The sequence below is a fragment of the Convolutriloba macropyga genome, chromosome 9 (assembly GCF_964194025.1).
Source record: "Convolutriloba macropyga chromosome 9, txConMacr16.3, whole genome shotgun sequence".
NCBI lineage: Eukaryota > Metazoa > Xenacoelomorpha > Acoela > Convolutidae > Convolutriloba > Convolutriloba macropyga.
In genome coordinates, this window is record NC_134476.1 from 46,296,366 (window position 1) to 46,313,452 (window position 17,087).

Consider the following 17,087-nt stretch of genomic DNA (forward strand, 5'->3'; position numbering starts at 1 on the left):
ATATTCTTTAAGTAAAGATTTTAATGTTTTATTGTAAAACTCACTACCTCTATCTACCCATAACTTTTCTGGTTTTCTAGGTTGAGAGCCTCCTTGTGGATTTTTGCCTAATACTAATTTAAAGCCATTAGTTATAGATAAACCAGATTTATTCTTTAATGGAATAGCCCATGCATATTTTGTGAATATATCTATAACTGTTAATATAAACTTATAATTATTATTGTATTTACTTAAAGATGACTTATCAATTAAATCAGCTGACCATGTTTCATCTTTATATAATGGTATTATTCTTTCTCTTCTAAACTTTGTTATTTGAGGACTAAATACTTCTTTAGCTAGGAGTTGTTGTTGTTCCATCATTATGGGCGTAGCCAGGTGTTTACCCTTCATTTACCATAGTTAAAAACAAAATTATCTAGTTGTTCTTGATTAATAATATTCATAGATAATAGTTGCTTAGATATATCTAGCATTTCATCATATAATCCGTCATGACCAGCTTTTGTTTCTAGTATTAATAATTCTAATCTTTCAACTAAATTATTTGGATCTGCAAAGCAGGTTGGCATGCCATGGACGAAGTCCATTCCCTGATCCACGTAGTGGTGACAACTTTGCTGGTTGGTATCTAACCTTCTGCCAAATATATCATCTCTTACTTCCATTATAAGTTTTATTGTTCTATATCTAGCGCTTTTCTTATCCCCTTTTCCTAAATCATATCTAATATCCTTTAAAAACCTTTTAATTTTGTTTTCATCTTCTTCGATATCATCGTTATATGTTACATTTGGGTTAGTGAGAAATTCAATAAATCCTTCTGAGATTTCGTATATATTATCCCTAGCTAAAAATGCACCCTGCTCTAGGGTTATATCAACACCATTCATTTTGTATCTTCTAGTAGGCAAATCTACAAGATTTAATTTTAATTGAGGATTAGTTTGAGTACCCATTTTATGAAGATTCTTGGCTATCTTTGTATCAACAAAAACTGGTGCTATTTCTTGAGTTTCCTCTATGGTCCCCTTTAACGTTTCATTAATCTTAGAAGTGTTTTCACTGATCTGGGAACCAGCTTCCTGGATTCGTGAAGCGGTTTCACCCATCTGAGAAGCGGCTACTCCTATCTGAAAACCAGCTTGTTCGATCATCTTAGTTTGTTTATCCAACTCTTGATTTTGCCAATCTATTGCTCTTAATGTTTGTTCATTATGAGCTAGCCATGTTTCATTGTTTGCATTTAGTGTTTTAGTTAAAGGATCAAATAACTCTTCTATTTCACCATAATATTCTTGTTGTTTTAGTTTATCTTCTAGTCTATTCTTTCTGTTTTGTTTTTCTAAATAATTTAATTCTATAAGTGTTTCTAGTTTAGTCATTTTTATAAAAATAATTATCACAATGCATTATATAATCTAATAGCGGCTTCAATAAACTTTCTATCATCATTAATTGTTAATTCTTTAATAAACTTATTATAATTAGTTATAGCTTTACTTCAATCTGGGAACCAGCTTCATGGATATTATATTTCTTTGCATGTTCTAAGAATCTTTCTTTTGTATGATGAAACCTATATCTATGGAGATATATGCATAACCTACAATAGAAATGTTTGAATCTGTACTGAGAGATGTGTTTATTTACTTTACACATTCTGCATACTAAATATTGCTTAGGATCATTATGATGCTTACTCAAATGATCATGTCTTTCTCTATATGTTATGATTTCATTACATACAAAACATTGGAATGGTTTACTCTGACAATCGTCGCAACTCCAACACCACGCCTTATTTTCACATATCACATTTGGTGCTAATCATATTAATAGTATTGAAAAGGTATATAAATAATATTATTTCAAAATTTGGTATATAAAAATGAATCAGCAAGATTATACCGGTTACATTCATTCCACTAGTGAGCAAGTCCAATCTGTAAGTGAGCGAGCTCAATTTGGAAGTGGACAAGTCCAATCTCATGGACAAGTCCAATTTGGGGGTGGACAAACTCAATCTAGTGATAGTAGTACAGCTATCCAAATGTTAAAAAACAAAAACAAACCAAGGAAAGAAATCAAACCTGAAGATAAAGAAGAACAAAAGAGGGAAGCAGAAAAAGGTTTAGAAGCAATCAGAAGGTTTAATCAGGTAAATGAAGAAGTAAAAGAGTTGCATGATAAATAGGTTGCTAAAACAAAACAAAGGAGTGAGAATATGAAAAATCTAATGCTTGAGGCTGAGGCAAAATATCATCCAGATTTAGATCTGCGAAGCAGTTTCACTGATCTGCGAAGCAGTTTGGTAAACCACGAGCGAAGCTTGTTCACTGATCAGTCTAAAGACTTAGATCTGCAAAACAGTTTCATTGATCAATCTAAAGATTCAGATAGAGATTCAGATAGAGATTCATCTGATGATTTTGTCTATGTCCGAAAGCCTAAAACAAATAAGTTTAAATGTGAAGAATGTAATGAAGAGTTAACTCAAAAGAATTCTCATAGACACACTCAATCACCTAAACATAAAAAGAATGTACGATTATACAATAGAAATAAAATTATTGAGAGTGCTAATGAGGATGGAATAAAATTTACTAATGAAGATATAGAGCAAAAGATAAATGAACAGTATACACGAAGTGGTTACACCAATTCTGAACTAGAGGGAATAAAGTATTGTGATAGTTGTGATATGTATCTTGATAACAATACTGCTTATAATAAACATGTGACAACATTAAAACATAAGAATAATGTAAGACTAAATGATGGAGAGATAATAAAAAATGGAGATAAGTTTGATTGTATAACATGCAAGATTAGTCTAAGTCAATATAGTGTGGAACAACATTTTAAAACAAAGATGCATCTAGATAATGTTGTAGGAATAACTAAAGATAATGATAATGATAGAGACAGTTCAGGTTATTGTGGTATATGTAATACTAGATATGGTAATAAAAATGAACACAATGAATTAGATCATCATAAAGAAAAGGTTAAACAGAAAAAGCTTACTGATAGAAAGTGGAGAGAGAAAGTAAATGAATTAGGATTAGATCATAACATGAAGCATAATCAAATAATAATAACGAGTAGTGATCATGAAGATCCTAAATTCTTGAACATACTAGAGTCATTGCATAATATACATCCATATATTAAGTTTAACACCTTTGATGTAGTTAAGTATACAAAACCTACAGATGATCAAATAGAAGAAAACGAATTCACATTTAGACTAATGACTAGACAATATAATGGTCCTAATGATTTGGATATGTTGAATAGTGAACTAGAGACTAGAATGCAAGAACAAGAGATGAATCAATCTGGATGGAGTATGCAAAGATTTATCAAAAGAACTATGTATATACACAGGTTTTATCCTACTGGTGGATGTACTACTGAGTTACCATTCACATCTAGATATATACTTAATATAAAGAATACTGATAACAAATGTCTATTGTGGTGTTTAATTGCTTATCTACATCCTGCTAAAGATCATTCCTATAGAGTTAGTAATTATAATAAACCAGAATATATTGATGAGATAAAATTACCAAATGGGGTTACACCTCCATATGATTATTATCATTTAAAGAAAATACAAGAATTAAATAAAGATAAAGTATTATTTAATGTATTTAATCTAATTAAAAATAAAACTATTAATCCTGTATTAATCAATCATAATGATTCTAAAGGATGTAATATATTATTTTGGGATAATCATTACTTCCTATGTAAAGATGTATCATTCCTATTAAGAAAATCAACTAAACATAAATGTTATCCATGTCTGAAGTTTTGTGTATCATTTAGAACAGAAGATGCATTAATTAAACATTTAGAGATGTGTAATAATACTGGAAGAAGAACATTTCATAAAGATGAATATCTGAAGTTTGATAAGTTCCATTATAAGAATAGAGTACCATTTGCTATGTATTATGATTTTGAATGTATAATAAAAAATGGGAAACACTTACCTATTGCTTGTGGATTATATTTAAGGAGTGACTATTCTGATATATTAGAAGATAAGTATGAATGTTATTGTGGAGAAAAAGTAGTTGAATGGTTTGTAGAAAGAGTAGATTATTACAATAAATTATTTAAAGATATATTTAGTATAAACATTCCAATGAAAGAAGAGACTATTACTCCGTTATATAGTATATGTTATTATTGTAATGAGGAAATGGGTGAAGACGTTGTTAGAGATCATGATCATCTAAATGGTAAATTTAGAGGATATGCTCACAATAAATGTAACCTCCAAGCTAAGAATCCGCGAAGCGGTGGCAATGCCAATAATATTGTACCAATGTATGCATTTAATTCTTCTAATTATGACAATCACCTATTTATAACTAAACTAGCAAAGAAGACCAGAGTTAAAGTATTAACTAAAACTGATGAGAATTATATTAGTATTGATATGGGTTATGTTAAAGCATTATATATGTTTAGGTTCTTCCATCCACTTAGCTTAGATGCCATAAGTAAGACATTGAGTAATGAAGAATGTATAACATTAAATAAATGGGGCTTAGAAAGACGTAAAGGTATATTCCCATATGAATGGTTTGATAGTATAGATAAACTACATGAAACAGCACTACCACCTAAGGAAGCATTCTATTCTAAGTTAAAACAAAGTGATATTACAGATAAAGAAAATAAGCAAGCAATTGATTGTTGGAAAGATACTAAATGTGAGACAATAAAGGATTATATGATGTTATATCTTAAAACAGATGTATTGTTATCAGTTGATGTATTTGAGAAATTTAGAGCTATGTGTTTAGAATATTATGAAATAGATCCATGTTACACTTATTCTACTCCTGGGTTAACCTGGTTGTGTGGGTTGAAATATACTATTGATTGGCTTAAGTATTATAAAGAAAATACAGTTAATATTTATGATACAATACAACATGGTATAAGAGGTGGGTTAGCTTCAGTATTAGGTAATTGTCATGTAAAATGTAAAAATAAAGAAATAGATCCTGAGTATACAGGGACAGAGAATTATTTAAAGTTTATAGACTTCAACTCATTGTATGCTTCTGCTATGGTACAACCTTTACCTACTGGTGAGATCAGAGTATGTGAAGATCTGGCATACACTAAATCTAGCTCTAATACTGGATACATCTATACAATTGATATAAAGTATAATGATGAGTTGAGACAGAAAACAAAGAAATATCCATTCTTTCCTGAAAAGACAAAAGCAAACATTGATCAGTTTACAGATTATCAAAATGAAAATAAAAAGAAAGGATATAAACCTAATGAGAAGTTAATGCTAAAGTTAACAGATAAAGAAAACTATGTAATAGATGGAGAGATGTTAGATTGGTATTTAGATCATGGTTTAAAATTGGAAGATTTTACAATTAAACAAAAATTAGAATATAATAAGAGTGAATGGTTAAAACCTTATATAGAGTTCAATATTCAGAAAAGAAAAGAAGCTAAAGCTAAGGTTGATAAATTTGGAAATGTATTCTTTAAACTAATGAATAATGCCTTTTATGGAAAAACAATAGAAAATGTATATAATAGACAAGATGTAGAGTTAGTTAATGATGTAGATAGATATATTAAACTAGTAGAAAATATTAGTTTTAAATATGCTGTAGAGTTTGATGATGATCTAGTAGCTGTACATAAAACAAGAGGTAATGTTAAATTAGATAAGTTTAATTATATTGGATTTGTTATATTAGAAAAAGCTAAACTATTCATGTATAAAGCCATATAAGATTACTTTGAGAAAGAGTTAGATTGTAGTTATCATTACACAGATACTGATAGTATATTTATAAACATAAATGTTCCATTGGATAGTACTATAGAAAAAGAAATGAATAAGATAAAAGGTATATTGCATAATAATGAATTAGGTAAGATGAAAGATGAAATACCTAATGATACTATTATGGAAGCTTGTTTCCTTAAAGCTAAAGCATATTGTTACAATACTGTTAAACGAGAAGAAGAGAAAAAGTTAAAAGGAATAACTAAGGCTACTATTAGAAACCAAATTAATTTAGAAGATTATACTAATGCTATATATGAAGGTAAAAGTAAATATGTAACTAATTATACTATTGATAGCAAAAGGCATAATTTAGAAACAAAAGAACAATATAAAATAGCTATAGATCCATTTTATGATAAAGGTATTAAAGATAGTAATGGTGAGTTTAGGTTCTATCAGTGAATTTGCAAAAGAACTTCGTTGAATTATAATATTGGTATGAGAACAAATAATAAATTATTATATTATTATAATATTTGTATGACAACATATATTAAATTATTTTTTATATTATTTTTTCTAAATCAAGTAAAAAATTACAAGAAAAAAAATTTTCGTGTAAATATCAGTCAAAATAAGGTAAATATGAAAAATGGAAAATTTGAGTAATATGTGTATATGGCTCCATGGCTCGGGGGCCCGGAGGCCACCATATACACATTACTGACACGAACAAAAAACAGGAACAAGAAATTATTGATCTCGAAAAAAAACAGGGTGAAATAAACGACAGACTGAGAGCTCAGGAACGTTACACAAGCAAGGACTGTGTTATAATCTGCAATCCGCCCTTTGACTCAAGAGACATTCGAAATGTGTTGCGAAACACATTGAAGTTTTTTGAAAATTTTGTGAATATCAATTTAGAAAACAGAATTAAAGCATGTCATATATTACCCGGCACAGCAGCTAATGGATGCCCAGAGTCAGTGATCTGCAAGTTTGTTTACTTTGACGAAAAATATAGGGTTTTTGGTGCAAAGAGGAAACTTAAGAAAATCAAGAGTCCACTAAATAATCTTAATATATACTTTAATGAAAGACTGCCTGAAAATGAAGCAGAAATAAACAGTGAGGCGAAGAAATTGGGAATGATTACTTCAACAAAAATTGTACAGTGTCAGTTATGGTTAAGAATCTGCAAAACGAAACATCATTTAAAGCAGTAAATAACGTGGACGAACTGAATAAAATCCAAAATCCTGTCTTACGAGAGAGTGGACGCAACAAGCGAAAATTTATGAAGGAAGAGGAAGAGCTCTCATGTGAAAAAAGTCAAGCAAGGTTTTCACCTGATAACAGGAGACAAATGAAAAAATAAACTCCATAGCTTATTATTGTTAACAGCGGAAAGTTAAATTTTTTGCTCTTATTATTAAATAATTTTTTGTAGTAAATTTCATATTAACCCCACACAGTAGCAGTACTAAAATGATGAGACTATAGGATAGAATGTTCCTACTCATCCATTTTTCTTGCAATATTTGCAGCAAGAAGGGATGGTATAAAGTTTAAGGCATATGTTTTCTTTCATTTTAGACTTCTTGCCTCATTGTGCTACTTCTCATTGTCCTAGCAAGTTCTCATTGTCCTTTTAGCTCGCGATATTCACAGCTGAATGGGAAGATGAGGGGAAAAAAGTTACGTTTATACCTCTCGCTTTACAAAGAAAAATCAAACCCCTTCCTGAATACACTATGCGCAGCAAAGAAACAAATTAGATGGCAGTTTTAAAATGTTTTTAGTGGCAATATATGTCTAGCGATATCCGCAGACAAAGATGATCTAGATGATTTGCATTTTTAGGTTTTTCATTAGAACAAATTCATCGAACTGAAAAGTCAGAGTTTGCGATATCCGCAACTCTGAATTTAAATTAGGTTAGAAAAAGAAATAAACTCATTTTTTTTAATGTGGAGGCCTGCGATATCCGCGGTCATTCACATTCATACATTCATATTGATTTCTTTCCTTTTGTTTTCTTTTTACTCTATCTTTTGTCCAAATTTTAAATATTAGATTTTATTAGATTTGACCAAATTGCATTTGAAACCCTGATAGAAAATTAAAAATTGGTAATGTGTTCAAGGAAAAAAAATCAAAATGAGTGCAAACAAAATAATCTTGCAAAACATTAGATCAATCTAAAACAATTTGAACGAGTTTGAAGTGTTGATGAAACAACAGGAGAGTCAGCCTTTAGCGATTTGTTTGACGGACAAGGACCAAACTAACACAAAGTGCATTAACCTTGATGGCTAACAGGAGATTGCTACAAGCAACCGTAATACTTCTAAAGGAGGGGATGGGATCTTTGTAAGAATGAATTTACAGCAAACAATTACTAAAAAGTTTGGCTGTACCAATATTCAAATTTTAACTGTGAAAATCAACATAAAAAATGGCAAAAGTTTTTTATTAACAGTGATCTATATCAAACCGAATACAAGTATAAATGAAATATCGGAAAATATTCAAATATTTTTTGATGAACTAACTCCGGAACCGGAACAGTTGCACAGTGTTTGCGGAGGTATTAACATTGACCATAGCAGCAAAAACATCAAGCTCACAAAATTAGAAGACCTTTTAAAAGACTAGATTGAAAGTTTGAACATTTACTTCACAACTATCGGAAAAATTTTATCGAAGAAATTAAATGATCCTGGAAAAAATAAAGACAAAAAAGAACTTTAAACAGCTTGTTTTTGACCTGAACAGATGAAGCCGAAATATCAGTAGTCATTAAAAAAATGAAAAATAAATACAGCACTGATTGTGACGGTCTCAATAACTTTATACTTAAAAAAATAGAATAGGCTATAGTTCCTACATTGACGTTTTTAGTCAATAAGTGTTTCGAAAAAGGAACCTTCCCAAAGTGTTTGAAGAAACCAGTAGTAATTCCAATGCATAAGTGCGGGAATGCTTATGAAGCTCAGAACTACAGGCCAATTAGTTTATTACCAACGATTGGAAAAATACTAGAAAAAAAATATGTGATCGAATGACCAAATTCCTCGAGAAATACGAATTGCTTAATAAAAATCAGTTTGGATCCAGACAAAAAGGTGCACTACTGATGCGTTAGTTAATTTCCTCGAGGAAATCAGAAAAGACTGGGAAAATGGATTTAAAGAAGTGAAGGCTGTCTTCATAGATCTGAAGAAAGCATTTGATACAATTGAAGAAAATTTGCTCCTGGAAAAGCTAGAAAACATAGGAATGAGAGAACCTGTACATAAATTACTGAAGTCCTATCTGAGTGACAGACAATAATGCGTCAAATCGGTTGAGTCTAGGTTGGAAGTCTTACCAATAGAATATGGAGTGCCGCAGGGCTCGGTGCTAGGACCACTGCTCTTTCTAGTTTATATAAATGATATTCAGGAGTTCTGTGGTGACTCAACTGCAATTTTGATTGCTGATGACGTTGATTTGAACCAAAATGCGTATTCAAGTAAAGAAAAATTTGTGAAGTCAATCGAATCTGTAGCCGACTTTTTTTGCGAAACAAACTGACACTCAATTTAGAAAAAAACGCACCTTGTGATTTCGAACGCAATCAGAAAACCTTCTCCTCAAGAGATAATTTTGCAGAATGATGCGATCAGTCAAAAAACGTTTTTTAAAATCCTTAGGAGTACATATTGATGAAAAACTTAATTTTAATCGGCATATTCTCGAATTATGTGCGAAACTGTCCAAATTTTGTGGATTGTTTTATAAGTTGAGATCAATTTTAACAACTGCACAGCTTCTTGTAATATATAAAGTTTACGTTCAACAAATACTAAATTATGGTGTTTTAGTCTATGGAACCAGTAGCAAGACAACAGTTCAGCCTCTAGAAGCAAAAAAGAACAAATTGCCAGAATCATGCTTAAAAAGAGAAAAACGGAATCATCACTGCAAAATCGAGAAAAGTCTACAATGCATTCGTTCAAAATTTTGCAGATTTTTGAACTGTTTATAAAAATAACAGAGATACTTAGATCAGAATGCGAAATAAAAAGTCTAAAATTTCTTATAACAAAGAAAGAAATAGAGACAGTTGAGTTAAAAAGAACATCATCCCGTCAGTTGAAAAGTACAAACGCGGTTAGTGGACTTAGCTCTAAACGATTAGGAGTACGAATAAGAAAATTGTTGAACTTTATATTAAAATTTAACCCGAATTTCATTTCAGAAGTACAAATCTTGAGTAAAAAAGAAAAAGAATAAAAAAAAGTATTGTTTTAGAGACAATTACATTAGCAATAACCAACAAATAGTTTCGTTAATATATTGAGCTGATCATTTCAAATCCTTTGCATCTTAAGCATCTGACAATCTGTCTTTTAAAGTTTTTTAGTACGGCTACTGGCATCACTTGACGAGGACCATCGGACCTTTTGATGACCTATCAAGTAAGTGGCGGTTCTGTGCGGCCTAGTTCGTACAGCAATTCTAACTTACTTGAAAACAATTTATTACATAGTCTGACCAGAAGTGGCTTGGGTCTGAGATGTTCACCTGTGAATTAAAGAAAAATTACAGTTTTTGCAACTTTAGCCGCCCAAACTTTAGCCGACCACAGCAACAATGAATTTGAATTAATCGGTGACTTAAAAAAATGAGAAAAAGAAAAACTTTTTTAAATAGCCGCGAAGAGAGAGCGGCTATTATTGGGGAAATCGTTGATTTTTTACAACTGAAAGAGGAGTATTGCTTTCCTTAAGTTCTTTTTTACCGCGTTCAGACGATGTTTTGATTTAAAAGCGAAAGCTAATAAAACTGCATTGTGAATTATTTTTTTCTGAGCGTGAGAAGTTTTCTGATCATGCGCTGCGTTTAGTGAATGACTTTTTGACTACGAAAAGTAGTTTTTGACTGAATGGCGCATATAGATAAACGATTTTGGCCATTTTTTTGTCTAAGTGATCTAGTTTTTTTTGCTTTTAATTTGGTTTTTTTTAGAAATAATTTTTAATCGATGCTATATTGAAGTGTAAACTTCAGAAATGGATACCTCAGTACTTTGCAGCGCCTGAAAATTCAATTGATTTTAAAAATTGGCACATATTTCGAGAATTGTTAATTAATTTTTGGCTTTTTTCTATTATTTTCTTCATTTTTGAAACTTTCACGATCCGTTTTTGTGCCATTTAAAAGTGTCAAAATTTAGTTAATATGGCAATTTCTTTTTTATAATTCGTATACTCAACTCCTCTTTCTACCTCGATGTAATTTTGTTTTAGAAAATTGACATATGCTCATCCGATTTTAGTATTTTTCCCATTTTTTTCAGTTTTTTGTTTTATTATTAGTTTTAATTACTAGATATAGTCCTTTTGTGCATTATGAGGGGCTTTAATTTCGTTTCAACAAAAACCAATCACTTTTGGCATTGAGTTTTTGGAAAATATTAATTTTTTTTTCATAAATGCAGTATCAAAATCTTGTTGACCATTTTTTTTACAATTTATTTCAAAGTTTTGTATGTGTGAATTCTGCTAATTTTTGTTCTGTTCAGGAAAAAGAATCTTTGTCTCGGATGAATCGTCGTCTTTTCTATGTCTTGAATGCTTGACAAAGAAATGTATTCGTTTTTTGTTGATTTTTTAATTTTAATTTAACTTTCAAAATTCAACAATTAGTTTTTTTGTTTCATAATTCTTTGCATTTTGTTCATATTCATTTTTTACTTTGTATCATTCTAGCTTTTTCTAGCTTATGTTGATTTTTTGAATAGTTAAAAAATTGAATGATTTCATTTTTTTTTTAAATTTTCGTCACTTGTTTTCAACATAAGGTTAGTATTAAAGGTTTGTAAGGAAGACTTTTTCAAAATTTTCACTTTTTGTTATTTTTAAAATTTTCACTTTTTATTATTAATGGCAATTTTTTCTGGCTTTGGTATTGTTTTTAAACGTTTTTTTGACTTTGAAACTTATGTCTTTTCTATGATTAATTTAATTTTTGAAATAGTATGAAATCATGTCTAGGATATACACAACAAGGAAGAAGAATGTGTTGTTTTTGTCTTGATTGCAAAGATTAGAAATCTAATCTTAGTGGTTTTCTGACTTTGGAATTTGAGCATTAGTTTTTGAAAAATTTAATTTAGTTTCAAAGATTGTTATCTGCCGTTTGCTTTCGAGATCTTTTCAAGATTAGAATCATAAAATATTTGAGCGCAATTTATAGTCCTGTCAGTTTTTTAACCTATCAATATTTTGACCATCCTAATTACTTCGAACTTTTTAATGTTACCAAACGTTATCAGTAATATTAAATTTTGTTGCGTTTTGTTTCTCTTGGTGACAATGGTTTAAATTTCGCCACTTTTTAGAACAGACCTGGGGAGATAACGAGTTAATGGATTAATATTTCCGCTGCAATTTTGATTTCTTTGTGAAGATTTGAATCTTCGAGTCGCTTCCGGAATTCTTCCGGGCATTTTTTTTAATTTCGTCGTCTCCATAGATGATTCTTACGGCCTAACTTCTTGGAACTGACTTTTTAAATGACTTTAGTGACTTCTACTGCTTTGCAGTGAAAATTTGTGAGCGTGAAGTTATTTGTTCTGCTTTTAGGTCAATTGCGTGACTTACCTCACTCAAAAAAATGACTTCTGAGACCGCTTAATGAACTTTAAATTTCATGAATATATACTAGTTAAGGATCATTAGTGCGCATCTAAATAGTGCCAAATTTCATGCCCTAATTCTTGAGTATTAGTCTTAAGTTTTTGATTTCGAATATTAATTTTGAAAAAGCTCTTTCAGGGCTTTTTCCTTATAGACCGTATGTGTCAAAAAATTGACTGTCCGAATCTAATTCAAAAAGTCCAGTTGTCTATTAAGGGACTGGTGGTCGATCTGTCTGTCTTATTTCTTTAGTTGTTTCAATTCATCGGAGGCCAAAAGCGTCTATCGCGGCTATTTTTTTGGCAAACTGCCGGCTATGTTCAAATTGTTAAGAATAAAGTCAACCAAAATGGAGTCCTAAAAGCAGGATGGCAGCATCATTTTTCATTAAGCCATGCACAAGTGAAATGAAAACAAAACGGCTGTAACTCTTCCTCTATTTATGCAGCTTTCCGCCAAATTGTCTACAAGTCAGATTTCTGCGATTAACCGTGGGCCCGAAGGCTGAATTTAATGATCTGCGGTATTGGTATAACAGTTTGCAATAGCTGTCATCCTAAGTGCTACATCAATTAACTTGAGCATGCTCAAGGTTATGAAATCTTGCCACAGCAAAGAAAGATAAAAAAGAGACCACCACAATAAATGCCTCAAGCTTTTTTTCGAGTGCAATTAATCAGAAACTTTTGATTTTTGTCTTCTGGTGAGCTGTAGTTTTTGTCAGTTGATAGCTACGTTTAAAGTAATCTAGCTTAAGCTTAATTTAAGAGGCATGGCAAAAGCGCAGCGGGTGGCACGGCTGGGGGAGGTGTGCACGGGATGCACGTGGAATGGGGTCGAGCTGGGTTTCGGCTGGAAGTGTATATAGGAGGTACGGGTCGGGTGAAAACAAAAGGCCTGCTTTGGGGAGAGCGGTTGAAGTTTTGTAGATCATTAATATCAAAGAAAAAGAACCGGTATTCTACTTCAATCGAAAATATTAAAGAGAAGAAGTTTGAATAACTAATAGAAAAATAGGATTTTGAAAAAAAATTCAGACGAAATTTTTTGAGGATGTGTCGGGGGAGGGGGGGGGGGGGGGGGTGATGCGAATAGATAGGTATGTGGGTATGTTGGTTATGTGGTAGGTTATGTAGGTATGGTGGAATGTGGTTGGTTTCTGGTGGGAAAGTAGGTAGTTAGGTGAAATGGGAGAGGAGTTCATTGTAATGGGGATAGGGAGAATGTGCTGTCGTGTTGGGAAAAATTCTCAAAACGATAGGGCCGTAGGTGGTAGTTAGGTTAGGGGACAGGCGTGGTTTGTAGTTGAGGAATCTATAATTTGATATAGGGAGTACAAACCGTTATGAGAAAAAAACTTCAAATTTACTTTTTTTTATTATTACCATCAACTGATGATTACTACTTATTAGTAACTAAGCAAATGTTCAAGTCCAATTTTTTGAAAAGGTTACAAAAAGGGGTAAAAGTTCGCAAAAAATTTTCAAATCATGAAAAACCTGCTTCAGCTAACAATGAACTTTTAGAATACCAATTTTAGCTTCTTTTCAAAAACCTGTGCAATACTAAAGGCTCCTCTTAAAACCGTGATGAGAGCAGAGGACTAACAAACTTGCTGCAATTTTTGTCAGAGAACTTTTAAAATGCTCACTGTTCAAATATTGATTATCCCTGCTCCGAGGTACAATATTGAAAAAAACTGCAATTTTTCATATTTGTGCTGAGAGATGTTTTGTTTCCAGTTTTTTAAAATTAAAGTTTAGCACGTCGCAACAAAAGCAAGATTACCTGGTGTCCCTGGTGTCCACAAATGGCAAAATTGCTATAAGCAACAATGTCGGTCACGTTTTTATCCTGACTTTTTCAGAATTAACATGTCGTTTCATAAATATTCCAATCAAAAACGGTAATTTTCCTTGAAATAAAATTTAAAGACGTCCATAAATTTGCGAAACTGTCAAAAATGGCCGGACGCGGCCATAAGGGTCAAACGAACATTAGATTTACGACTTTTGCCCCTTCAAATGGCCGTAAAAAGTGAAATTTCTGATGTTTTTTTAAATGAAATTTTAATTGGGATCTGCTTAACATTACTGTCTCCTCCTACAGCTAAATTGACCACAGTAACTGTACACCGATGACTTTAATGTAAATCAATATCTTAATTCAGGCGAAACGAGCTTGATTGCCGGGATTTTTGTATGACAGGCAACACTGCTGGTTTATTTTGTATATGCGAATCATTTCCCGTGTTTGTTCTTTGAGGCCTGAGTTGTTTAATCCCTGTCAACTTGCTGATATTAATCGATGTTCCTTAGCATACTCAACCATTTATTGTCATGTATTTAGTGACATTCAAGGTCAAAAGTAGACATATATAATTTCACGTTTAGATGACAGAAGAAGAAGCAGGTATAGTATATGTGACTGCAATCGAGTAACAGTGTCATATTTTTAGTGTAGCGTGCACATATGTTAGGGATTGGAGTTCTGAATTGCTTGACGAGTCCTTGCACGAGATTGGAAAGAATTTTAAGTATAATACTTTAAGTTGATAGTCATCAGTTTCACGTCTGAATATACACTTTACTCTCACATTGCGGCATATAAAATATAAATCTATAAATTATTAGAGTTTTTCCCATTATAGCCACCCAGCTTAGTGGTCAGATAACGTATAGCCCCCCCCCCCCCCCAATCATGGTAATTATACCATATTTGGGGGGCTATAATGGGAAAGACCCGATTATTACTTTAATGAAAAAAATTGAAAAATGCTTTTATTTTATAATTTGTAAATTTCTCGCTAAGGGTGAGTTTAGACTCAACTTTGCTTCTATTTCAAGCAATACAAAGGGAGTCTGAACAAATAGAATAGGCACAAATTCTGCTAAAATTTATTTTGGTTGAAACACCCAAAACAGTTAGGCTATGAATTGAAAGGCAAGAAATTTACTCTTGTTAACAATAACAATTAAACATTTAAATTGCATGATAAAATGTCTCTTTTTAAAGAGCATTTTGAGCATCAGTCTGTTTTCTGTTTTCTTTCAGTTTCATATTATTAGATTGGAAAACAATGGAATTTTAATTAAGCAAAAGTTTAGAAAAATGACAAGAGTATCTGTAGAGAAAATCCAGTCAGAAGTTTGCAGTTTTCCCGAAACAGAAGTAAGTCTAGACCTAAGCAAAATCTGTTCAACTTTGTGATGACTAAATCAATTTAGGGCATAAAATGTGCATAACTTCAAAATATGCACTTTAATTTTGTTGTCAGGCATATTAGATGAAATTGGGATTAGAAGATATTGAGTTGTTTATTGTTTAGAAGGAAGATGCGGAGATTGCGGCGGAAAGAGCGAAAAGTGCGGCTGCAAATAAGAGGGCAAACAAGCCCATGCCCCCTTCTACCACTTCACAATCATCTACTACTTCATCACAGGTGAGCTAGAACCTGTTTCCTAGTGCCTGATATCTCCTAAGCATCTAAAAAAGCAACCAGCATTGGCAGCTTAAACTAATAATTACTTACTCTAGTATGGTTTCGCTTTCATCTGAATTTGAGAATAAATTAACTCACCTGATAAGTATTTGGTTTCAAGTTTTTTCGAGTCCGTCAAAATGCGTGTTTTTCACGTTTGTTTAGTTGCTATTGAAATTACATTTTCGTTAAAGCTTGGAAGAGAAACTGTGTACAAGACATTCATTTTCATGAAAGCGTCGCTTAACAGTTTCAACAGAATAGAGTTGAAGAAATTTAAGTCATTAAATCAAATGATTTTATTAAACGTCAAAATTAAGTTGGGCTTGTTAACAAAATTAAACGTTCAAATCGCACTTTTGATTGGTTATAGTTTTTGAGTTCTTAAGAATTTCTTCATAAACATTTTGAAGCTCTTAGTTGACAAAGACTCACAAGTCTAATTACCCAGAACGAGTTTCAAATCTTAATCAGTACTTCTCCAGTGAAATAGACGTCTTGAATTGACAAATCAGTACTGATCACGTCTCATAGCAAGTCTTAAGAGTTATGAAGTATGGTCAAGACTTGTTCAACACTTGTCATGTACCCGTCAAGTCTTGGCCAAGACTTGTCAAGTCTCGGTCAAGTTTTGGCCTAAACTTGACAATTCTTGAGTCAATTGTTCACCAAGACTTGGCAAGTCTTGGTTATTGCATATTCCGTATACCAACTAAAAATGTCCCATATATTCACTCCGAAACAAATTTTATTCAATGGGCAGAAAGGAAAGGCCATGACTGGTATCTTTGGGCGACATTGGATTTTTTTTTCATTATCTATCAAGCAAACTTTGTGAAAAGACTCACGTTTTCTTCAGCTTGTGTTTTCACTGTGTAGAGTTCTGTAGGCAAGCCACTCTAGGCGAGCCACGCCTATTTCTTTCGGTACGAAACGAGAGCAAACCAACAATAAAAACTGTGCTCAAGGCTTGACGATTCTAAAATGTGGCATGATCAGAGTTCTGATACAGTATTGATCGACGACTTGCAATTTCACTGAATCAGTATTGACTAGTACTTGATGTTCAGTCCAGATTGCGGAAATTTTGAGATAGAGTTTTGTCAGTTTTCTATAA

The 17,087-nt window shown here is 31.9% G+C and overlaps 1 protein-coding gene across 5 annotated transcripts in view; it reads left to right on the top strand.

Annotated features, from left to right (window-relative positions):
- The window catches only part of LOC142345804 (axonemal dynein light chain domain-containing protein 1-like), a 211,410-nt gene that overhangs the window by 189,190 nt on the left and 5,133 nt on the right, over positions 1–17,087 (top strand). For 4 of the 5 annotated variants that reach the window (XM_075398173.1, XM_075398175.1, XM_075398176.1 and 1 more), the window contains one exon: positions 15,818–15,931. In XM_075398173.1, the coding sequence (XP_075254288.1) occupies positions 15,818–15,931 (114 nt within the window). Of the gene's footprint in view, positions 1–14,882; positions 14,902–15,817; positions 15,932–17,087 lie in introns of all 5 variants that reach the window. The other variant, XR_012759355.1, reaches the window with a different exon arrangement.